This window comes from Pleurodeles waltl, chromosome 8 (assembly GCF_031143425.1).
Source record: "Pleurodeles waltl isolate 20211129_DDA chromosome 8, aPleWal1.hap1.20221129, whole genome shotgun sequence".
Classification (NCBI taxonomy): Eukaryota; Metazoa; Chordata; class Amphibia; order Caudata; family Salamandridae; genus Pleurodeles; species Pleurodeles waltl.
This window is the reverse complement of record NC_090447.1, coordinates 28,491,989-28,517,606: the sequence shown is the minus strand read 5'-3', so window position 1 is coordinate 28,517,606 and position 25,618 is coordinate 28,491,989. Positions and strand designations below refer to the sequence as shown.

The 25,618-nt window shown below is 46.7% G+C and overlaps 1 protein-coding gene across 1 annotated transcript in view; it reads left to right on the top strand.

The window, feature by feature from the left end:
• DNHD1 (dynein heavy chain domain 1) overlaps nt 1-25,618 on the top strand; it is a 337,397-nt gene that overhangs the window by 68,318 nt on the left and 243,461 nt on the right. Inside the window, exons 5-8 of the mRNA XM_069203282.1 lie at nt 12,338-12,541; nt 13,023-13,133; nt 14,853-15,009; nt 24,107-24,358. Coding sequence (XP_069059383.1) covers nt 12,338-12,541; nt 13,023-13,133; nt 14,853-15,009; nt 24,107-24,358 — 724 coding nt within the window. The remainder of the gene's footprint in view (nt 1-12,337; nt 12,542-13,022; nt 13,134-14,852; nt 15,010-24,106; nt 24,359-25,618) is intronic.

The following is a 25,618-nucleotide window of genomic DNA, read 5'->3' as shown; positions in this document are numbered from 1 at the left end:
ACGGATAATGGTACACAACTCACCTCTTATGAAATGAAAGAGTTTTTATTATTGATGGGTGTTAAACATTCAAGGACAGCACTTTATAATCCGCAAGGAAATGGAATGGTGGAAAGAGCCAACAGGATGGTTAAGGGGGCCATACAACAAGCACTGGCTAGTGGCATGGATGTTGAAGGTATGGTTGCGGATGTTGTGTGGGCATATCGCACCACTGTTAATGGTGTTACCGGATGTTCCCTGTTTTTCATGATGAGGGGTAGAAGACCGAATTCTAAATTGACTCCGTTTTGGTTGAGAGAACTTGCTAGCAATAATATAGGAACATTTGAGGGTGAGAATAAATGTGGAGATTCTGCAGATGGTGGTAAAGAAAAGAACAAAATTTGGCCGGGTGATTGGGTGAAAGTTAAGTCTGGGAGAATTGTTAGAGGGTTGAATAAATTCAAAGGGCCATTTCAAGTCAAGGAAGTTCATCCTTGGTATGTGATATTGAGCAATGGTGAGCGATGGAATCTCAGGAGAGTGGCAAAGTGTAATTATACAAAAAATATGATTGCAGAAGATAAGATCAGTGATGGATGCAGTGGATGTATGTTTGAAGAACTGGTAATGAAACCTGTTGCACAGCATTCTAGTTGTACAGGTGATATGCTTGCTGGTTTTATGGAAGATGGTGGGGTGAGACAACAAGAGTTTAGTGTATACAGGAATGAAGTTATGAGGGAGAGATCACATAGAGTTAAGAAAGCACCAGCGTATTTGGCTGATTATGTAAAGTAAAAATGTAATCTATTTTTACTCTCAAGAATGGTTAGGGTAGTATCTGTGTTTCAGTGAGTTACAGTTTATGTTGTTAATTCATACAGTTCAATATTTTATATTTTATTAATTCTGCTTAAACAATGAAAAGAAGAAGATATGTTGTAATGTGTTCGTACATTCAAGCGCGCAAGCTCTTGAGAAGTGCGAGCTCTTGACGGTTCCGATGCCGTGTTAACACGGAGACCTGTCCGAGGTGCGGCGGCAGTTACGAGGAGCCGGCAAGAGGGAGGCGCTGATCTTTAACACTGGAATAAATATTACAACTACAAACTACGGCGTAATATTGTTATATCTACAACATCCTACATATACAATTTTTAGCCGGACACATAGGGCTGTTAGCAAGGTGTCTACTGTTACCGCACCTATAACATTTATTTTTCCCCATATCTATATTGTTAGTGGTATTCCTTTTTACTGCTATTTCATGTATTCTACTCCCCTTTTCTGATTCCAATTCCTTGTCTTCTAGCTTAGAACATATATTGACCTCCTTAACTTCTTCTATGTTTGGAGTTTGTTTAATTAATTTCATGCACTCGACTGTGTGTTCTATGCCCTTGGCTATATTGATTGCTTCTTTAAGTGCTGGGTTGTGAACTAGTAATTTCTCCTGTATCTTAAGGTTGTTGGTGCATCTTACTAACTGATCTCTTATTAATGAGTCTTCTAAGATACCAAATTCACATGTGTTGGCTAATCCTCTAAGGCATGCAATATAACTAGCAACCTTTTCATTTTTCTCTTGGGTTCTACAAAAACACTTGTGTATTTCTAACACTACATTAACTTTATGTCCAAAGTGTTTTTCTAACTTTCTTATTGTTTTTTCATAATCGTCTAACACTTCCCCACCATTGTCCTCCTCCACATCCACATCTGTGAGGCTCTCATATACCTTCCGTCCTTGGATACCTAAATTATGAAGTAAAATATGTTGTCTTCTCAATGCTGTGAATCTTTCCCCTCCTATAGCAATTAAATAAGAGTCAAACAATTTTATCCATTCCTTCCATGGAAGATTTGGTTCATCCAAGTCACTAAGGAAAGGAGGTGGCTGTGTCATACTTGCTGCTGCCATTGTGCGCGTGGAGATCTATACTTGTAAATACAATATATTTAGTTTGCAATTTATGCCTTTCTGTTAATATTACCTAAAATGGTTCTGAAATTTCTCCTACAGCTTAATGTAGTTTTGCTTCATAAGACCCCATCTCGTCAGTGGTGCTCTCCCCGGGGCTTAATTTGTTTTTTTTTTTTAAATGGTGCCAGGGTCTCGCCAGGAGGCCCCACAGTTTCCGCCACGTAGTGACCCTGTCAGCGCTGCCGGTGGCTGCACCCACACAGCCCCTCACCATCACACTGCTACAGGTCTGACAAATGCTGTTCAAGGTCCCCAGAGCTATACGAAGGGCTTTGGTGTCAGGCATTAGTTGTATATTGAATTGGTAAGCAGCTGTTTTCTCCTCATCTTTCAATTACAAAAACAGCGCCACCATGTGGCAGATGTGAAGTGCCAGTGTTGGCAATTGTGTTGGCACCGGGTAAAATTAAGCGCTGGTGTTACAGCTGCCGCGCCCCTGACCTCACCGTGGCAGCACTGGCCCCATGTAAGGACGACATCACCCAGGGCTAGCAACCAACGCTTGGTATATTTACACTTTCTGGGGCTGACATTTTCTGTCTTTATCGTTTAATGCGGGGGGCCCATTGGCCCTCTATTGTATGTCGTCTTTGTAGGACCTCGTACTGTTTGTAACTTGAAAACGATAAAAGCGTTGAAAAGAATCAGACGTTGCACGGTATCACTCGCTGGTGAAGGGCTCACGAGCGTCGTGTTTCACGAGGATCAGCTGGAGCCCTGTTGTATTAAAATATATTCATCTTCAGCTCTAGTGTCTGCGCTCTCCTCGGTGTGTCTCATTGACTGCAACATCCATGGGATGTCACCCTTAACTCATCCACGTGCCGCAACGAATGAATGAATGGATGTCTGTTGTATCACTGAAGGACTGACAGCAGAGGGGGGATCAGGCCTCACTGATCACACGGATTGTAATTGTGGCTCAGCCTAGCTGTCCCTTTATATAGAGCCAACCTGTGTGTCCTAGGGGAGAGAGAGAGAGAGAGGGAGAAAGAGGGGGCGCGAGAGAGACGGGGGTGAGGAAGAGTGGGAGACAGAGGAAGGGAGAGGTGGGGGAGAGAAGGGGACAGGGAAAATAAGAGAGAGAGAGAGAGAGAGACAGAGAAGGGACACAGTCAGAGAGGAAAGAGAGGGATTCAGAGAGAGGCACACACACAGAAATAGAGCCAGAGAAAGAGAGAGACACTCAAGGAGAGGGAGAGAGGAGGGGAGAGAGAGAGCGCACACAACAGTAAGAGAGAGAAAGCGCGAGAAAGGAGAGAGAGAGGAAGAGAGAGAAAGGGGGAGAGAGCAGGGAGATAGAGGGCAAGAGAAAGAGAAATAATGAGAGGGAGAGAGGGGGGAAGGAAAAGAGAGAGAGGAAGAGAGAGAAAGGGGGAGAGAGAGCGACAATGAGAGAGATAAAGAAGGAGAGCGCGAGGCCGCCAAAAGACCCTCTCTAATCTGACCCCCAGAGACCCCCAGGTAAAATGAAATCCAGAAGGTTTATGATCCATCATTGCTCTGGCAAACCCACCAGGGTGAATCCAGATCTCGTGGGGATGTTCCGGGGTTTCATCCTGCCTGAGTCTGGTTTGGCATCACGTTCACCAGAGACAGACGGCTCTTTTCAAACTGTGGAGACAACAATAAAGAAGTACTTGTGTAGCACTCCTGCCATCCAGCGGCTGCTTGGAAAAGCGCACCGTAATCACCTTTTATTGCCTTTATCACTAGTGCTCCGGATTACCCAAGGGGCTCTCCCTGGTTTTCACCTAAGGGACTCTCCCTGGTTTTCACCCGCTGTCCCGGCAGATTTCGGGACATTTATCTTATGTCCGGGTTTTTAGAGAGGGTCGACTGCAAACAGAGGGAGGTGCGTTTTTATCTTTTCCAAAGCCGGGATACTTAACAGCTGTTGAAAGAAAGGAATTGAATTAAAAGACATGACGCTGCATTGAAAAATAGCATTATATTTATTTTCTTAGTACATCTTCTGTAATTCTGTGCTGATGAGCTCCCTCATTCTGTGCACTTGGTTGATGCAAAATTGTAGCCATTCTTCTGTTTTTCGAAATGTTCCGGTTTTTGGTTTTAAAAAACATGTAATTGGCACATATATAGCGCCGTTTCCATCTCACTAGAGCACATTAACCTGAAACATCCCCTGTGACGGAGAAAGGGCCGGTGACCCCGACTGTCCACCGCAGGGCTCTTCTCTGAATCCACAAAGACTGAAGTCCTCCGTGGGGCCGGGGCCTGTGAGTAACCGGGTGCCCAGACTCCGCTCTGGTGTGCACTGACGGTCTGAATGAGGGATAAATCACAGGGGTGAGATGTCTCTGTTCTGCCCTGTCCGCCGTTGTTTGTTTCACTGCCAGGCTCTCTTGACCCCCTAGTGAATGTGCCAGGCTGCTTACCCAGGTGCCAGCCCAGGCCCCGCTGCCTGGTATAGCGGTCTGCAGAACTCCACGCCATAGGAACATTAATAACATGTCACTCTTCAGTTGTGCACTCTAGTCTGTGCAGACTACGACCTCACGAGGAAAACACCTGCTGAACGGAGGCTGAGCTCAGGCAGGGCTCACAGCTGGCCTCAAACTCGAATCTTTAATTAAAAATAGCCTGACTTGTGTGGTTTAATACAAGCCATTAATTAATCTGAGATAGACCAGAATAGCCCTTCTTAACAGAGCCCCCATCAAATCAAATCAAATCATTAGCATTTATAAAGCGTGCTACTCACCCGTGCGGGTCTCAAGGCGCTAGAGACAAAGGGGGTGGTTATCGCTGCTCGAACAGCCAGGTCTTTAGGAGTCTCCGGAAAGCGGAGTGGTCCTGGGTGGTCCTGAGGCTGATGGGGAGGGAGTTCCAGGTCTTGGCCGCCAGGAAGGAGAAAGATCTCCCACCCGCCGTGGAGCGTCTGATGCGAGGGACGGCGGCGAGTGCGAGGCCAGAGGAGCGGAGGGGGCGGGTGGGGACGTAGAAGTTGAGGCGTCTGTTGAGGTATTCCGGTCCCTTGTCGTGGAGGGCTTTGTGTGCGTGGGTGAGAAGTCGGAAGGTGATCCTTTTGCTGACTGGGAGCCAATGCAGGTGTCTCAGGTGTGCGGAGATGTGGCTGCTGCGGGGTACGTCGAGGATGAGGCGGGCCGAGGCGTTTTGAATGCGTTGTCGGCGATTTTGGAGTTTGGCTGTGGTCCCGGCGTAGAGGGTGTTGCCGTAGTCCAGGCGGCTCGTGACGAGGGCATGGGTCACGGTTTTTCTGGTGTCGGCGGGGATCCAGCGGAAGATCTTGCGGAGGGTGAGGAAGCAGGCGGAGGACACGGCGTTGACTTGCTTGGTCATGGTGAGAAGAGGATCCAATATGAAGCCGAGGTTGCGGGCGTGGTCTGCGGGGGTCGGTGCGGTGCCGAGGGCCGTGGGCCACCAGGAGTCGTCCCAGGCGGACGGGGTGTTGCCGAGGATGAGGACTTCAGTTTTTTCAGAGTTCAGCTTTAGGCGGCTGAGCCTCATCCAATCTGCGACGTCCTTCATACCCTCTTGTAGGTTGGTCTTGGCGCTGGCGGGGTCCTTGGTGAGGGAGAGTATAAGTTGGGTGTCGTCGGCGTAGGAGGTGATGATGATGTCGTGCTTGCGTACGATGTTGGCGAGGGGGCTCATGTAGACATTGAAGAGTGTCGGGCTGAGTGATGAGCCTTGAGGTACGCCGCACATGATCTCAGTGGGTTCTGAGCGAAACGGAGGGAGGTAGACTCTTTGGGAGCGGTTTGCGAGGAAGGAGGCGATCCAGTCCAGGGCCTGGTCTTGGATCCCGGTGGAGCAGAGGCGGGTGATTAGGGTGCGGTGACAGACGGTGTCAAAGGCAGCCGAGAGGTCGAGAAGAATGAGGGCGACTGTTTCACCGTTGTCCATCAGGGTTCTGATGTCGTCTGTGACTGAGATGAGGGCGGTTTCAGTGCTGTGGTTGGTTCGGAATCCGGTCTGTGAGGGGTCGAGCAGGTTGTTGTCTTCCAGGAAGGTGGTCAGCTGTTTGTTGACGGTCTTCTCTATTACTTTGGCTGGGAAAGGCAGAAGGGAGATGGGGCGGAAGTTTTTCAGGTCGCTCGGGTCAGCCGTAGGTTTCTTTAGTAGGGCGTTGACTTCGGCGTGTTTCCAGCATTCGGGGAAGGTAGCAGAAGAAAAAGAAGAGTTGATGATGGTCTGGAGGTGCGGGGCGATGATGTCGTCGGCTTTGTTAAAGATGAAGTGCGGGCAGGGGTCCGAAGGGGCGCCGGAGTGGATAGAGTTCATGATGGATTTGGTTTCTTCCGTGCTGATGTGGGTCCAGTTGTTGAGGGTGATGGTCGGGGATGTGGGTTCTGTGGTGTTTGGTTGGGTCTGGTGTCCGAAGCTGTCGTGGAGGTCGCTGATCTTGCGATGGAAGAAAGTGGCGATGGATTCGCATAGATCCTGTGAGGGCGTGACGGCGTTGGCGTTGGCGCTGGGATTGGAGAACTCCTTGATGATGCTGAAGAGTTCTCTGCTGTTGTGGCTGTTTTTGTCCAGTCTGTCGGTGAAAAAATTCCTTTTGGCAGCGCGGATCAGGTGGTGGTGTTCGCGGGTAGCGTTCTTGAGGGCGGTCATGTGGTCAGCGGTGCGGTCCTTGCGCCAGGCTTTCTCAAGTGCGCGACAAGTTTTCTTTGATTCTTTGAGGGTGTCAGAGAACCAGAGGGGTTTCTTGGTGTTGTTCTGTCGCTGCGAGCGTTTGAGGGGAGCAAGGTTGTCTGCGCAGTTGGAGATCCAGTTTGTGAGGTTGAGGGCTGCGTCGTTGGGGTCGGTAGTGAGGGTGGGTTGGTTGGCGGTGAGTGCGGAGAAGAGTTGCTCTTCAGGGATCTTGTTCCACTGTCGGCGAGGGATGGGTTGAGTGCGGAGGTGGCGGGTCTCGCGTCGGAATGTGAAGTGGACGCAGCTGTGGTCGGTCCAATGTAGGGCGGAGGCGTGGCTGAAGAAGACGTGTTTGCTGGCGGAGAAGATAGGGTCGAGTGTGTGTCCGGCGATGTGGGTGGCAGTGTTCACCAGTTGTTTGAGGCCGAGGTTGGCGAGGTTGTCGAGCAGGATGTTGGTGTTGGGGTCGTTGTTTTGTTCCAGATGGAAGTTGAGGTCGCCTAGGAGGATGTAGTCCGGTGAGGCGAGGGCGTGCGGGGAGATGAAGTCGGCGATGGCGTCGCTGAAAGGGGCGCGAGGTCCGTGAGGACGGTAGACGAGGGATCCTCTGAGGGTGGTCCTCGGGTCGGTGCAAATCTGAAAATGCAGGTGTTCAGCGGCGAGAGGGGAGTCTTCAGTGGAGGTGGTGACGCTGATGGAGTCTTTGAAGACGATGGCGATACCTCCTCCTACTTGGTTGGTGCGGTCTTTCCTGGAGATCTTGTAGCCTTCGGGGATGGCGGTGGCAATGTCTGGAGCAGAGGAGGCGTTCATCCAGGTCTTGCCTCTGGCGCACCCGCTGCGCAGACGCGCAGCGGCCGCCATATGAGGTAGGAGGAGGGGGGGAGGGGTCAGCTGGGGGCGAATGGGGGCGGGGGCGTGCAGGAGGTCGCGGCGGGAAAGCGCGAGGGAGGGGGGGACAGGTAGAGTGAGAAGAGCTGGGGGAGGGGGGTTTAAGGGTGGAGGGGGGAGAGTGTTAGGAGGTTTAGGAGATTAGGGAGAAAGATAGGTGTAGGGTTGTGAAGATAGGGGAGGGGGGGTTGTAGAGGTGGGTGAGGGTGAGAGGTAGAGTGAGGGGATAGGAAGATAGGTAATAGAGGGGGTGGCGGGAGGGGGGGAGAGATAGAGAAATAGGTAGAGAGAAAAGGTAGATAGAGAAATCGATAGATAGGGAAAAAGATAGAGAGATAGGAAGATAGGAGGAGGTGGAGAGTGAGGGAGTTGGATAGTGGGATAGAGAGATGGAGAGATAGGTAGATAGGAGGAGTGAGGGAGGTAGAAAGTGAACAGGTTAGATAGGGGAGATAGATGGGGGATGCGAGTGGGGGAGGGGGATGAGGCAGGAGCAGGAGGGCAGGCGCGGGGAGAAGAGGACGGAGGAGGCAGAAGAGCCGAAGGCAGAAGACAAGAAGACAAGAAGAACAGAAGAAAAGAAGAAAAGAAGAACAGAAGAAAAGAAGAACAGAAGACCGGAAGGACTGAAGACCGGAAGGACTGAAGACCGGAAGAACAGAAGAAACACAGAAGAATACAGAAGAACAGAGAGGAATACAGAAGAACACCGAGGAAGACAGAAGAACAGAGAAGAATACAGAAGAACACAGAGGAAGACAGAAGAACACCGAGGAAGAAAGGAGAACACCGAGGAAGAAAGGAGAACACCGAGGAAGACAGAAGAACACCGAGGAAGACAGAAGAAGACAGAGGAAGACAGAAGAAGACAGAGGAAGACAGAAGAAGACAGAGGAACACAGAAGAAGACAGAGGAACACAGAAGAAGACGGAGGAAGATACAAAAAACGAAGAGACAGAGTGCAGAAGACCACAGCAGAAGATGAGGAAGAAGAGAAGAGGAGAGAAGACGGGGAGAAGAGAAGTACAGAAGAAGAATACAGACGAGGAGAGAGGAGGAAGAACAGAGAAGAAGGAAAGAGGAAAAGAAGCAGGAGCAGGAGAGAGGGTGAGTAGCGCGGGGCAGAACGAGGGGCTGGGAGGTGGGGGGTACTTACTGTGAGGTGGGTCTCAGGAACCTGGAGGAGCTGCAGCGGCAGGGGGAGCGACCTACCCTTGGGTCAAGGGCCACTATCACTGTCGCGCAGCGGGCGCCATATGAGGTAGGAGGGGTCAGCTGGGGGCGAATGGGAGCTGGGGGGCGGGGCGTGCAGGAGGTCGCGGCGGGAAAGCGCGAGGGAGGGGGGGACAGGTAGAGTGAGAAGAGCTGGGAGAGGGGGGTTTAAGGGTGGAGGGGGGGGAGAGTGTTAGGAGGTTTAGGAGATTAGGGAGAAAGATAGGTGTAGGGTTGTGAAGATAGGGGAGGGGGGGTTGTAGAGGTGGGTGAGGGTGAGAGGTAGAGTGAGGGGATAGGAAGATAGGTAATAGAGGGGGTGGCGGGAGGGGGGGAGAGATAGAGAAATAGGTAGAGAGAAAAGGTAGATAGAGAAATCGATAGATAGGGAAAAAGATAGAGAGATAGGAAGATAGGAGGAGGTGGAGAGTGAGGGAGTTGGATAGTGGGATAGAGAGATGGAGAGATAGGTAGATAGGAGGAGTGAGGGAGGTAGAAAGTGAACGGGTTAGATAGGGGAGATAGATGGGGGATGCGAGTGGGGGAGGGGGATGAGGCAGGAGCAGGAGGGCAGGCGCGGGGAGAAGAGGACGGAGGAGGCAGAAGAGCCAAAGGCAGAAGACAAGAAGACAAGAAGAACAGAAGAAAAGAAGAACAGAAGAAAAGAAGACCGGAAGGACTGAAGACCGGAAGGACTGAAGACCGGAAGAACAGAAGAAACACAGAAGAACACAGAAGAACAGAGAGGAATACAGAAGAACACCGAGGAAGACAGAAGAACACCGAGGAAGACAGAAGAACACCGAGGAAGACAGAAGAACAGAGAAGAATACAGAAGAACACAGAGGAAGAAAGGAGAACACCGAGGAAGAAAGGAGAACACCGAGGAAGAAAGGAGAACACCGAGGAAGAAAGGAGAACACCGAGGAAGAAAGGAGAACACCGAGGAAGACAGAAGAACACCGAGGAAGACAGAAGAACACCGAGGAAGACAGAAGAACACCGAGGAAGACAGAAGAACACCGAGGAAGACAGAAGAACACTGAGGAAGACAGAAGAACACAGAAGAAGACAGAGGAACACAGAAGAAGACAGAGGAACACAGAAGAACACAGAAGAACACAGAGGAAGATACAAAAAACGAAGAGACAGAGTGCAGAAGACCACCGCAGAAGATGAGGAAGAAGAGAAGAGGAGAGAAGACGGGGAGAAGAGAAGTACAGAAGAAGAATACAGACGAGGAGAGAGGAGGAAGAACAGAGAAGAAGAAAAGAGGAAAAGAAGCAGGAGCAGGAGAGAGGGTGAGTAGCGCGGGGCAGAACGAGGGGCTGGGAGGTGGGGGGTACTTACTGTGAGGTGGGTCTCAGGAACTCAGGAACCTGGAGGAGCTGCAGCGGCAGGGGGAGCGACCTACCCTTGGGTCAACACGTCTGCTCCCGTGAAAGCTCCACTACACTGATGGCTGGAGCCAGAACTCACCCTTTACTGCCCTGCGGACGGATCTCAGATGGCTTGTTCTAGAGGCGAGGAGCCGCCTGGCTCACCCTCAGAAGCCCAGACATCACCCAGCATCTGTCCGCCCTTCAGCAAACATCCTCAGAAGCAAAGATACATAGTGCCTCGAAACCGCAAGATTCACATTACACTCAGCCGCTGCACTGATGGCTGGGGCCAGAACTCATCACTTGTTCTAGCGGCGAGAGGCTGCCTGGCTCACCCGCAGAGCTCAAGGCATCACCCAGTATCTCTCAGTCCTTCACTAAACCCACCAGAGGGACAGACATCCTCAGAAGTAGAGAAACTTAGGCCACGTGTACAAAGGTAATCGTTTGCGATTACCACGTAGTGACCTTTTGTAATAGCGACTTGGTGCCCGCAAACACCAATGTACAAATGTGTCTTTGACACATTTTGTAATTCCCACTGGGTCGCAAATAGAACTACCATGAATATCAGTGAGGTAAGTCAGGTAGGTCTCAGTTTGTGACTCATTGGGGATCGCTAAAACCATAAGGATGGTGACCTGTTGGGGTCAGAAGACCTCCATGTCTGTGATTGCTTTAAATAAAGCAATTTTTTTAAAAAAATGTTGCCCGTTTTCCTTAGGGAAAAAGGGATGCATTAAAAAAATAAATAAAAGTTTTCTTTTCATTTTTTAAGGATAGGCAGCAGTCCACGGGACCACTGCCTGCTCTCAAAAATGTTTCTACAAACATTGACAAAGGTGAAGGGGTCCCTTGGGGATCTCTTCCCATTTGCTAATGAGTTCCCACCTACTTGAAGATAGTGGAAAATGCAAATGTTTTACGACCGCATTTTGGTAGGAAAACATTCATACATACCACTGTGATTCGGTATTAGGAACAGACATGCTAAACACCCCCCTACCTAATACCGAATCGGAAACCCAATTTGCGATTCGATAATAGGTTATTTAGGTTGTTTAAATTTAAGATGGATAAATTTATACATGTGAAAAAACCTTTTTGCGTTCACAAACAGGCCGATTCTGTGAATTTGTCTTTCTATAATCGGTGTGTTCGGAGACGTTTTGGAATAGGCGATGCATCCATTTGTATCTTGAGCTTTGCAGGATGCATTTTATTCAGACTTAGCTGTGATAAGTGACTAAATGGAACAGTCTGGTTCAGTGCTTAATTTGAGCCGGTGGTTGCAGTTGGGGGGGGCACCACACTTTTTTGACATCAGGCGTTTACTGTGAACAAAAGACCCTAATGGCAAAGACAGAGGAAGAGAAAGACGGAAATGTGTTACAAAGGGAGAACACTGCAAGAGTGAGCTGAAGGGGCAGGAAGTGGCTGTAATTGGATTAAAGAGGCCCGAGATGGCTTCAGGATTACGCCGCCTCCGTATTCCAAGCTCACACGTTTAAATGGAGCAGCCGCGTGTTTCAGAGGAGAGCTTTGGGCATCGGCACGTTTTTATTTACACATTAATGACTGTAAGTGTATCTGAAATGTACAGGTAATTTTAGGGTCACGCAGGTTAGTGGTGTGTCTGTCACATATGACAGTATTTTAATACCTACTTATGTGGTGTAGATGCACTGTACCCTATGCATAGGAGATGACCTGCAGTCTGTGTACAGGAGATTACCTGTACCCTGTGTACAGGAGGTGCCATGCAGTCTGTGTACAGGAGGTGCCATGCAGACTGTGTGCAGGAAGTGCCCTGTATCCTGTGCACAGGAGAAGCCCTGTACTGGGTGTAGAGGAGATGCCCTGTACCCTTTGTACAGGAGACTCCCTGCAGTGTGTGTACAGGAGATGGCACTGTACTCCTGTGTACAAGAGATGCCCTGCGGCCTGTGTACATGAGATGCCCTGCAGCCTGTGAACACGAGATGCCCTGTACCCTGTGAACAAGAGATGCCCTGTACCCTGTGCACAGGAGATACCCTGCAGTCCGTGTACAAGAGATGTCCCGTAGTCTGTGTACAGGAGATGTTCTATATCCTGGGTACCCGGATGGTGCTTTGCTTTGCTCCTTTATTGTGCCTGGGAGTGCTTCCCATTAAAGTATTGTTTCTGTGGGTTAGAGGAGTTTTTGACTGCTGGCGAGGGTGCAGATATTAAGGGTTACGACTGGCTTCTCTACACCTTCTGGTTTTTTTTTTGCAGGCCCTATGACTTGGTGGTAGTGCCGAAGAGCCAAGTGAACCCCGAGCACTACGTCTTCTCCCCCTTTGGAGTTTTACACACCCACCCAGAGGAGGGGGCCGACACGATGACGCTGGGGGCCTGGCACCGAGAGGCCATTCAGTGGAAACTGCTTCAGGACATCCCCTTCTTCCGGCTCTACCTCGTCCGGAAGGCCTTCACCTGGTAAGTGACACTTCTGGGTTTAAACCCCCTCCAAGGTCAGACCGCTGTCCTGACATGCTCCAGGATGGAGGTCAAACAAGCGCACATCCCGATCCAGACCGACGTAGGTCCTGGAGGGCGGCATCCATGCTAGGTTTTTACTGTAATCGCTGACTGTGTGCATGATATCCAGATTCATTCATTCATTCATTATACGCTCATTTATGTCCATCCTGAAAATCCTTTATGTCGTAGATATTCCCTGCACTATTTTTCCTTCATCCATTCCTATTCTGTGACATTCTGCTGACGTCACTCCACCATATAATGCTAATTCTCAGCAGCTATATCTCTTTTTAAATTAAAGAAAAACTCAAAATTAGATTTGTAAACTAACTTTTGTTGGGTTTTACCATCTATAGCTCCTGACATTCACTCCATGAATGAAGAATTCTGCATGATAATGTGACTGTGATTAACCAGCCTTGCGCTTTGCCCACAGCTGGCTGCGGAATGCCAAGCACCTGCACTTGTTGAGGAGACAGGAAGCTCTAGGATGCCAGCTTCTCATCGCAGTGCCACACTTTGGTGCCAGCCTGCAGCACATCTCCAGGTCTGTCCCTCTGCCATCTATGTCAGTAGATCCCAATACTTGTATCTCTGAGGGCCACCCGGTGTATTTACCATCTCTACCCCAGTCTGTGCCCACGGAACAGAGGCGGTCCTTGGAGTCTGGCGGGTGAGGTCAGATGCTTCATCAGCCAGGCTCGTGGATGTCCTGCACCGTTCGGCATCACTTATAAGTAATGCAGATGTCTGTGCGCAGATCACTGTAGCGGATGTAGGCCTATGGTCCACCACCAACAATCGCGAGACAGTTGGGATCCCTGCACACAAAGCCACCTGTTGCAAGTCCATCTCCAGAGAGAGGAATAAATGCCTGGACCCATTTTTTCCTGGTGAAATTCCACACCTGGTTCCCAAGGACGTGGGATTAATGTTGGCCCGTCCCACCTGCTGTGAGGAGGGGGCCCATGAGAGCAGGGTGCTGGTTGGGACTTCAGTAGGGTGAGGGGGCAGTACAGGGAAGAGGGGGGGTGACCTGGCACAGGGACCATGATATGTTGCTCTCCCACTGTCTCAGAAGGGGCTTCAGCAAGGGCCCAACATCGAGGCTCGTCGGTTCTTGCTCCCCAATCCCACAGCCATCCAGCTGGTCAAACTGAGTCCTGTCTCCCTCTACGCAGGAAGAGAACCACCAGGCTAGTTATAGCTGGTCGGAGCCATGTCCCACCCCGGAACCCCTAGAGACGGGGGACCACAGGCTTTCTGATAGCGCATCCTGAGTTGGCTCCACCATTTGTAACCTCTGTTGTAACGTCCCACGCATCACTGGGCCGTCGGGGCACAGCGACCTCTCTAGGACCACCCTGGAAGGTTGTTATTCAAACAGCGTTTGTAGTGCTGTAATGTCTGTAGAGGCAAGAGGCCACATGTACAAATAATTCTTTTTGAGACTTCCTAATTGTGAATCTTTGCGATTCGCAGTTAGGAAATCACAAACAGCGATGCACTAATGTGTCTCAGACACATTTAGCAATTCCCAGTGGGCCGCAAATGGACCTACCTCATGAGTATTCATGAGGTAGGTTGCAATTTGCGACCCATTGGAAATAGCCTGAAATCACAGGGATGGGGGCCTGCTGGGGTCAGCAGACCACCATGTCTGTAATTGCTTTTTAAATAAACCACTTGAAAAAAAAAAATGCTGCCCGTTTTCCTTCTAGAAAAATGGGATGTGTTTCAAAAAGAAAATGAAAAGTTTTCTTTTAATTTTTCAAGAGTAGACAGTGGTCCCTGGGACCACTGCCTGCTCTTAACAAATGTCTGCATCCACATTCACAACGAGAAAGGGGTCCCTTAGGGACCCCTTCCCATTAGTAAACGGGTTATCGCCAATTTGAAGTTGGTGGTAAACTGCACATTTTTGCAACTGCATTCCGGTCGCAAAACATTCATACATCCTCCTGCGACTCACTCTTAGGAAGGGATGCCCTTTACATGGCCCTTCCTAATACCCAATCACAAACTATTTTGTGATTTTGTAATTGGTTAAGAAATCACAATATAGGCTTTGTACATTCCTAAATGGTGTTTAGTGGTCGCAAATGGCCCGATTTTGCTAATTGGAACATTTGCGACCACTACAAATGTTTATACATGTACCTTAAATTCATTAACTGTACCCCTTTAAACAAAATATGGAAGAAGTAAAAATGTTTTTTTAGCAAATGAACTTTACAATGAGGTCTATTGTTTCTTTCCCCTAAAGGTTGCTTCTGGAGCTACGCACCATCCACTGGCTTCCTATGGACCAGTCTCGCTGTTTCTCTTTCGCAGATCTTCAGAAAGCATTCATTCATGAGAACCAGGAAGCCAAAGGGCAGCTCAGTCAATTCCTCACACTTTGTACTACGATCTTGGAACTGGTAAGGAATAGACTGTAAACATCAAAGTGATGTGTGAAAACAAACCATGGAGTGTACCATCCTCCGGAGGCTTGTAGGACCTGCCTTAGCTGAACCTGACCCTCTTTATTTACACTTTCGGTTTACACCGCACATCTCACTGACCTACACCTTTGTGTTGGCTGTAGTCTGAAACGCAGCCTTTTGTGCGCATTCAGCAGTCCCTGCAGGCTCCAGTCTTAGATGTCACCCATCCTCAAACTGGAGCCTTTTTTACAGCACAAGGTCTTTACCTGCTCCATGTTGAGGTCTAAACGTTCCAACTCTTTGGTGGTTCATGGTCAAAAACCTCTGATCTTCCCACCTCTTAGGACTTTATTTCTCTTCTACTTCAGATATAATTGGTTATGTTCTCCTAGCCTTATCTGAACTCCCAGAATCATTGGCCCACAAGCTGAGATCTCAACCTTCTTAATATGGTCCTTACTCAAGCCCCAGATTTCTTGCAGACATCAGGCAACCATGATCGTTTATTTTACACAGAGCGTCTCCAGTACTTCAGAGTTTACCTGATTTAGTTCATCAAGCCTCACCCTTCTCACAGCCTCAGGCACGCGCCCTCTCACGTTTGCAGGAAGTGGCCTCCTCATGCTACTGGACCCCATTATCATCACTTCCAGGCATCAGCCACATCTTCCTGGCCCTTCGCCTTCTCCTACTTTGTAGTCAGCATTCAGCATTGTCCATAGATGAAGTGTATGAACTATCACTGTATTCTACAGAAGCAGCACAACATCCAGTCATCTGCAGTGTCCAACATCCAGCAAGTGTTTGAGCCCTTTTTCAAAGTTACTGTAAAAGTTTGCATATTGATTGCCCTTCTTGTGCTTTATCTTGTATTAATTACGCGTAACGTGATCGATCAGGGGCGCTTCTTGCTGTTATAGGAACAAATTGTGCAAATACTGAGGCTGCTGTTGAACAAGTGTACAATTGTTCCAAAAATGCATGCTTTCACCCTTATGGTAAGATAGTATATATATCAAACAATTTTTTTCAGCAAATATTATAGTACACGGCTCAATGAAAAGCAGTAGAACCAAAAACAGTAATAAATTATAAATTACCTAGTTTTTTAATTTCCAAACAAATACATACATGCTCCCCTAATAATTCATTGCACAATCCCTAAAACATCACAAAAGGTATATATAAGTCCAATGTCTCTCAAGTTCACTGAATGGTAAAATCGTAATCCATATTAACTTCCAAGTCCATTATGTTTGATGTTGAGTGTTCCTCCAAATTTGTTTACGGCCTTAAATTTGAACATAACATCCAATAATCCTTACAACGACCTCTCAGCAAACATGTGTCCCGTCGTTTGACTTCTTCAGGGCTGGAATGTATTCGCTTCTTATATTTGCATATCTAAATCCCAAGAATCATCAACAACCAAAATTACCTTCAAACAAATCATATTTAAATCACCCAAGACATATATCATCAATGCCTAGTGGAATCCAGAAAACAAAATCCTGTTAAGTGAATTAGTATCCAACGTCCCAGTCAAAAACTCAGAAAATCACCCTATTAATCAGTGCAAATACCCACAGTATTGACAATCCCTATACACACTGCCATAATCACCCTAGTGTACATGCAAAATGATTTATAAGAGTATGAAGTATAATAGAAAAAATGTAAAATAGCAAGAATGAGAATATAGTGTAACCCTTGTGTACTGCTACGTTATAATGAGCAAACCACCAGGTGATATCCCAATTTAATGTGTGCCATTAGCACTTTACCTCCAGAAACACTGTACCACAAACACCATTAAACTTCATCTGACTGCAAAACCACAGTCAAAGCATTTCAATACACTGAACTTCAAACGCTATCCACTTCCTATAAACAAATATATCATGAGCCATTTCCTCGTCTTGTTAAGTAACAACATTGATGCCATATCTACATCTTAAATATTTCGTAATGTAGCCCCTCTGTGAAGCCCAAAAATAATACCTTGTGAAAAAATAGTTGTTCCTCCGGCAGCTGCCGAAGTAAACACAACCTCCGTATGACCTTGAAGAGAGACGCGCACCCGCTATATGCGGCGCGTCCTTGTAACTGGCATATTTAAATCTTACTTGATCAGCGAAATAGATGAAGGACCAAGATTTCTGACCTCCTTCACTCAAAATAAAAGCGGGACTATGCCCCACATTCGAGTACCAAGTTTCTCTCATCATCAAAATAAATGAGGGACCAGTTAAACATTGTCCTTCATTATAAATAAATAAAATAGAAAAGGAACTGCAAACCATTACCCCAGTGGAATTCCTGAATATCCCCAAACCACCATAATTATAACGTGACAGTTACAAATGTTAACAAAGAAAGAAAGCCCAATATAGAATAGAAAAAATAAATAAAGTGTAAATTGAGACCCAAGAAGATATATGTGTACAATACTGCCCATATAAAGAATTAAACAGACATAACACCTAACTATGCAACCATCCCAATATATATATAGTATCAGCTCTGATTACCAATATCCCACAGTAAAAAAATTACATAAAATATAACAAAAAATAAATATAAGCAATGTAAATACAGGACAATTTCAATCACACAAAGGTCTTGATGTTGGTATCATTCTTCTCCAATGAGAACTATCATATACACGAGCTTCCTTCACCATAGTAAAGAGTATATTGCGAAAACATACATTGTATTTGCTGGTAAGTTCATTTCCCCACATAATTTCATTGGTACCACAAATACCAACCATAACACAGTCATTTTGATCAAATTCTTTGTTAAATGAAACAGAGCATAACAAAACAGAATATCTTTCAACTTAATTTGTGTCAAAATCAGATTCCTAACACTAAAAGTATAACCCATTTACGTGTCAGTGTTTAAGTCCCCAAAAAGTATTCAAATTCCCTATCCAAATTCAACCCGTCTTCCACTGCCCGTAAGCGCAATATCTGCATTGCTTCTCTTCTACGTAATGTCAATTCCCTATTCCCCCCTCTCGGGTCTTTCAATATCTGTTCGTACCCAAAAAAAGTGCATTCTTAGACTCACAGTTCATCATATGTACCACCGGAGGGTATCTAGTGTCTTGTTGTCCTAGGGCTCTTGCATGTTCCCCAATTCTCACTTTTAAAGGTCGAATTGTACTACCTACATAATACCGCTCACACTTGCAACCAATTAAATACACCACAAAAGGAGTGTTGCAATTCATACTCGATCAAAAAAGAAAGGGATCGGGAGGAATAATGGTCCAGTGTATCACCTCCCTTAATGAATATGCTATACAGAAAAATACACTGTTCCACAGAGGAGGGAGGAGTCCTAATTCTAGGAGCAAGAATCCTCACACACCCAACTGGGTGTCATGCTTCATCATCGGAAGTGCTCCTCGTCAGACTGGCACTGCAATGTCTGACGGGCACACCCCATATGGGGGGCTCTTTGCCGGAGATCTTAAATCGATGATGCCAAGACCCCAATAGTGAGCTTGGGAGGCAGAAAGGAAGAAAGAGAGTAGTAAGATTGAAATTGGCTCAGGACCCCAGAACTTAGGATAACCATTTAATACAACCACAGGGGGTAAAGGCCAAGGTTAAAATGAATGAGGAAAGTGAAATGAGAACAATGGTCAAAACACTCTCTACCACATATAACGGGGACAACATGTTTTGCGTCTCTTGTTGTCCATATGGATCCAGCGACGCTTCTTCAGGACCAGGTAAAGGTAAACTTCTCCTTCTCTACAATTGAAAAATAACTCCTATAGACTAAGACTATCGTATGTCAGTACTCCAGTCACTTACATTGAGTGTATGGGATTAGAGCGTCCTATTCCTAAATGTCGCCCTGAAATCAAAAATAACACAGGTGACAAGGAAGTCATAGAATTACAACATATACATATTAAACCACAATTGGGAGTGTCTTATTGAGTGAGAGACACACTGTGATGGTGCGGGCGGTGGCACTCGTGTGCGGAAAAATCTATAAAAATGCTTACCCCCTCATTAAGGGAACGAGCTTCATCGGATAGCAGAGGCCAAAAGGCCGAGCATGCACTGTCTAGTCATTAAATAAAACATAGAAAGGTGGTTAATGAGGGAAACAAATATTAGAGTCCACACATACCAGTCAAGTTATGGTACCCCCTAAATGGAAGCTATGGTCCCTTGACAAAACTTTAATTTGTGTGGGACACCGCATCCCCTGAGTGAATAAGGCAGTAGATATCAGGTCATGGTACAATAGCATTATGAAAAGTCAAGTCGTGTTTAGGAAAAAGCATGTTGTCTACTACAGAGCGATACTATGGTAATTATTTTCTCCTCGTACGTGCAAAACAAAACTGCATCCTAATTAGACCAGAAAATCCAGGTCAACTGTGGTAGATAAACCCGCAGGGCCGCAAAAAAGATGACTTACTTGATCGAGACAGTTCCCTTCTCGAACGTTTAGTAATAATCCTAAGTTGGAGCGAGGCTCAGTCCTCTTTTTGTTTTTATGCTGCCTCTTAAACACGACCGAAGCGTTCACCACTTAGCAGCGTTGCTTAGCAACACTCGCGTTGGCTGGACGCACCCGCTTCCGGCAAGCAGGCTTTTTCTTCCCGATGTTCTGCGCTTTCCCCATTATTCCGGAAGCGAGGGGTAGGTGGACCTCCCAGGCACCAGGGCTACCCAAGTAAGTTCTAATACCTGTTGATTATTCTTTTACCGACAACATATAGCCACTTTGTGGTGGCTGCCGACAGTCGTATGATATTCTTTTGATTTAATACCGTAATCTTTTTTGCGGCCCGCTGGTTTATCTACCACAGTTGACCTGGATTTTCTGGTCTAATTACGATGCAGTTTTGTGAAGTGAATGCTGCACACCCCAACCTTCCTCTAGATGTGAATAGCCTTATATCTAGCTAACCATTTGCTGGACACATTTAGCTAAACACCATTAGGACTTGTTATTACCTGTAACTCCGTAATTCTTCACACTGCTTAGTAGTGTAATTGTGCCATTTGCTGGCGGAGAATGGACCTGCATCTGGGAGTTGGAGAGCTGGAAAGGTGTACATAGTCAGCACATAGCAACAATGAATCATTTGGGACGGGAAAGTAGGAGACAGTCCTTCGTTTGAAGTAGAGATGCCAAATGGGGTCCCAGGACAGAAACATTCATTCCCTGAGCAATACTTGCAGATGGGAAGTTCCCTCATTTCAATAGAGGTATGTCGGAAAGGGAACACTAGGTTCTTGTTGATGAAGAAAGGGTATGACCAACACCTCACTGCACCATCTCAAAACATTCCTGGACCTGGAGAAACATCTGCAAGAAGATTCTGCCGAAGGAGATGGCTGAAGGAGTCCTTACTGCTCCTGGCACCTAGGGAATTGAACTGCTCCCTACTGAAGTGGCGGCCATTGTTCAATTGGTTGGCATCCTGTTGCTGCTACATGGACACAAAAGGCAGATGGTCTCCCTGCTCTCAAGAATATCCAACTGACTGGTAGGGGATGGTCATATAGAGATCCCTGACTAGAGAGAGTCCTGGTGCCTAGAAGTTTGTGGTGAGGGCCTGTGGCTGTAGCAGATACCAGAAAGGACTTGTCTGACACTTAAAATAGCTTTTGTAATCTCTTGAAGACAGACAAGTACTGTGGTACCGGAGGGAAGGTGCATTCTCGGGAAGCAAGATTTCCAGGTTTATCCAACTCTGAACTTTTTGCAATGAGTTAAAAAGCTATAGATGAACTTAGTGGTTATGCTAGCTAGCCACATGTAGCCCTGCCCGGCTTCAGAATCCTGCATTGCCATTTAGAAGAATTCAAGAACCAATAAGGAGAAAGTTTGAAGTGAAACATGGGACTGGGGAAAGGTGGCATGGGTACCATAGCAGCAAAGCGACCCCAGCAACTACGAAATCCAGCTTTGATTTTCTCTTACCTTTCGGTGACAAAACAGAAGTCTTCTCCTGGAGCTTGATGGTGACCTCTCTGACTTTGAGGGACCCTTGTTGGCTTCTGACTCCTGCATTCCCCCACTGAAGGATTTTGAAAACCAGAAAGGTAACAAAGTCCCTAGGTAAAAACATTGACTGTAGTGACCCCGTAGGCGCAGCCCAGTCCTGCTCCATTACAGTCACCATGAAATCACCCCTAAACCTGGTCTACAATGAACATTCAGTATTCATTGTGTTTTCTTAAAGCTTTGTCCCTCAAAACTTTAAACATTCATGTCTTTGTTTTCCCTTTCTTCTCCAGCTTCAATCAAGTTTATGTCTTCGTCTTCTTAACTTTTTCTTGTTTTATTTTTTGGGGATAAACAACTTTTATTGGGTTTACAGAAAGTAATACAAAAAGAAAAGGACACCAAACATCAAGGGCCAACCTGTTAACATACGTACGCATGTTCTTCTCAAGTTCTATCATCCAGGTACATTCAAGGTGGAAAGCTGCAACCTCCACGGTTTTATAGTCCCAAAGGAAGTTCATGATAATTGGCCCAACCACTTCCACCAGACCCTAGCGTGTTTGCGGGGGCAACCCCGAGCTTCATAAACTGGCTTTTCCTGTCTTGCACACCAATCAGTGCCCTCCCCGTCTCCACCTCGAGAGGGTAGGCGGAGCCTTTAAGTTCTAGTCACGTGCAATGTCTTTTTTTCCCCACCATCAAGGCCGTTCCCACAAAGGTACGTTCTGCCCGTGTACCACACATACCCTTCATAACCCCCAACAGGACCATCAGTGGGGACAGCGGGAGCTTCCAACCTAGTATTTCAGTGAGTTCATACAACAGTGCAGTCCAGTATTGCTTAATGCGAGGACATGTCCATGTTCTGTGAAAGAAGTCCGCAGGGGCTCCCATACATCTGGGACAATTAGAGTCAGGGAGGAGCACCGCTCGGTGCAGCCAGGCAGGTGAACGATATGACACATATAGGTTATATATTTGTATCAGTCTTAGCCGTGACAACATAGTCACTACTCTTGGTGCCATTAAGGCATCCCACCAATCCTCTTCTTCAAGGAGACCCAACCGTTGCTCCCAGCGGAGTCTAATGTGGTGTAAATCGCCTGGTGCATGATTAACTAACACTTTGTAGATTTGAGACCCTCCCCCCGCCCCACTGCCCCCATAAGCAATGTGGCCTCGAGCGGACTGTATTCAGGGAGGGGATCAGTGTGAGATAGGTGTATGTTAAGCGCATGGCAGAGCTGAAGGTGTTTATAAAATTGGGTGTGGGAGGGTTGGTAGGTAGTTTGCAGGTCCTGAAAGGATCTCATATGCGCTCCGGTCCACACATCTCCAAGCTGGGAGGTGCCTAGCAGATCCATTTACCGAACCCTTGTAGTGTCGCTGATTCTTTCAACCAGGTGCCCTGCCAAAGGGGCGTCTGTTGGGTCAGGGTGTTTGTCCATTGAATATTCCGTAAGGCCGCTTGCCATGCAAGGAAACCCACTTTGGTCATTGATTCCACAGTGCTGGTGGTCGGGGAGCCATATAGCAGATCCAGTATCTGTGGAAGGCCACGGAAGGCAAGCTCAGGTTGATAGGCCAGGTCCGCCCATCCCCAAGTAAATGAGTCGTGGATAACCAAGAGTTCGTAGCCAAATAGTAGAGACAAAGATTAGCCATATCGAACCCACCATCGTAGATACCCCTCTGGCAGCGTTGCAGTACAAATCGGTGTCTGGACCCAGGCCAAAGGATTGAGGTTGCAGTTCTATCCAGGGCTTGGAGCCAGGAGCGCGGGAAAGGGAGTGGAAATTTTTGAGGATGTACAGGAACAGTCTATGAAAGCTTTGACAGTGGCCATCCATCAACACTTTTGTATCGTGATAGTAGCCACCATGATAGTAAGGAGCTAAGATGTGAGATGTCTAAGATAGCTTTGACAGTGGCCATCAATCAACGCTTTTGTATCGTGATAGTAGCCACAATGATAGTAAGGGCTAAGATGTGAGATGTCTATGAAAGCTTTGTCATAGTACAGAGGACACCGCTGGGCCAGTAGTGAGCTCTAAGTTTGGCAGATGGTGGTCCATCAGGTTGGTGGATGTAAATTCCTCTGCCATCCCCATGGACAGAGTACCGTCCGCTTAAGTCTAGTTCTGGCTTTGATCTAAAATACAGCTTTAAATGTTATGGAGGAGATTTGGTCCAGTGGTTACATTCCTGATCTGGAACCTGGAGGTCTGTGTTGCAATTGTGCCTTCAGTCAAAAAATTGTGCAACTCTGAATGATTTATTTTGTCCCCTCGAGGTTTTCATGATAGCTAAAACAACTGTACTTCTAACTAATCCTCCTTCTGTCTCTTCCTTCTTTCTGCAGCTCACTCTCCACCTCCTTCCATGCACAGCAGTCTTCCATGTACACTGTTCCACAATCGAGAGGCCACAGCTATAATATGAAGCTCTCTGTACACAGCTTCGCTTCTCCATAAAGCTAGGATAGTGATGTGTTAAATCAACACCAGCGAATAGACTATAAATGTAGAAGAAATAACATAACATTTGGAAAAATAGGATATGAAGAATTGTCAAGTAAAAATTCTCCTGATAAATGTTTTTGGTGTCACTGAAGGGAATTTGTAGAGACTGAATATTTCAAGTTTCTGATTACTCATTGTGCTAATATACTCTTCTTCGTCAAATGTGTGTATCTTATAATATCACATGATCCTCAAGACACACACTTTGTCCATCTTCATAAAACCTAATTATGTCACTTCTTAAGAGTGAAACTATCTGTCTATATATCCATCTGTCTGTCTGCCTATCGATCCACCTGTCTGTCTTTCCTATCATCTGTCTATCCTTTTATCTGTCTGGTTCTCTCCATTTGCATACCTGTGTATGTCTTTCCTTTTGTCTGTCTGTCTGTCCTTCTATCCATCTGTCTGTCTATGTGTTTATCTTTATATCTGTGTATCTGTCTGTCTATCTGTCCATCCTTCTATCTGTGTATCAGTCTGTATTTGTAAGTGCTCAGTTGCTTAGAGGATTATGGTAGAGTGCGTATGGGAGGAATGTCTACTGCAAAAAGGCTTTACATCTGCTTGGTTTGCAGGTTCGAAGGGACAGTTTCAAGATGGTGGAGATCTTGCAGGAGCAGTTGGAGAATTCCAAACCTGCTGTTTTGAAGGATTCTGTTTATTTGCAAAGAACACAACAAACAACTTTGGAAAGGAGGCTACGCCAGGCAGAGTCCTGGCTGAACAGACTGGGGAACCTTGCGTTCTTGGTAGACCACATGCTTGAACAAAACCTGCTCACAATTGTTCAGGAGGAGATCACAACATTTGTCCACAACATCCTTCAGGTGAGCATAGGGGTCAAATGTGTATTTGGGGAGAAGAATAGTGTATCTTTATCTCTCCCTACCTCCTTCTCTCTCTCTCTATTTCTGTCTCTCTAGTTAAGTCTTTGTGCTATTTACAACTTCAGATGGTTGTGGTATAGTGATTTTGGCTTGGTAGCTGTCTGCAGGGACCAAGAAGCATACTATCATAGCGCTGATAAAAGTTATGTGCTTGGTCATCGGATGAGGCTTCTTTTCTTAGGGTGACATGAAACGTGCTGGTGTTCCCACTGAATCGGAATCTCTGACTGCATTCATGGTCGGTGTAATCCAGGAGTGCAGCTATTTGCTGAAAACCACCTTTCATTGGCCTCTAACTCATTCTCCTCCTGGGGATTTACTTGAGAATCAAATCAAATCATTAACATTTATAAAGCGCGCTACTCACCCGTGCGGGTCTCAAGGCGCTAGGTGAATGAATCTTAGGTGCTGTGGCAGTTGTAAGGGTGTATGTAGTTCTCTGCATCAACTGTCCAGGATGTGCACCATTGAACATACTTTGTGAGTTGCAGATTGATGGTTGTGGCTGTTGGTGCAAGAAGGTGCCCCTGGGTGTGCACATTGTGTGATCTGTTGTGCATACTTTGTTTTTTTTTCTTTGTTGTATACGTTGGAAGGTATTTCACCACAGGAAGAAATGTAGGTATATGGTATATCCAGGAACAACAGAACAGTACAAAGAGCTCAGCAGGACAGCAAAATCAGCTGAAAGGAGTGTCAATAAAGGGCTAAGATGTGACGTCTATGAAAACGTCATCATAGGGTAAGAGAACATCATCTGCTGAGATGAATCTCGCAAAGGGGTGGGACACTGAAGAAGGATTAGGAGGCAGACCTCAGAACACGAGGGGGTCTATAGAAGGACACAGGACTGCAAATAGAGCGGGCCCTTCACCTGTGTAGCATTGATGACATATGCAGAGACTTTTGAACCACATTATTTTTTCTTCTGGGAGAAAGTGGCATCATTGAAATGTTGAGGTACAGAGGCGAGCAAGATAAATTAGGAATGAGTACAGCAGCAGAGTTCTGAATAGCTTGGAGCAGGATACACTACACTTGGCAGTACTAGTCACAAGGAGTTTCAATAGTTCAATCAATCAGTAATCATTTCCTGATCCACCGTTTTTTGAAAGTCAGAAGAGCGGAGAGAAAAATTTCCATGAGTTTTAAAGGAGAGGAAGCAAATAGAGGAAATCTTACTTATCTGGGCCTTTAACG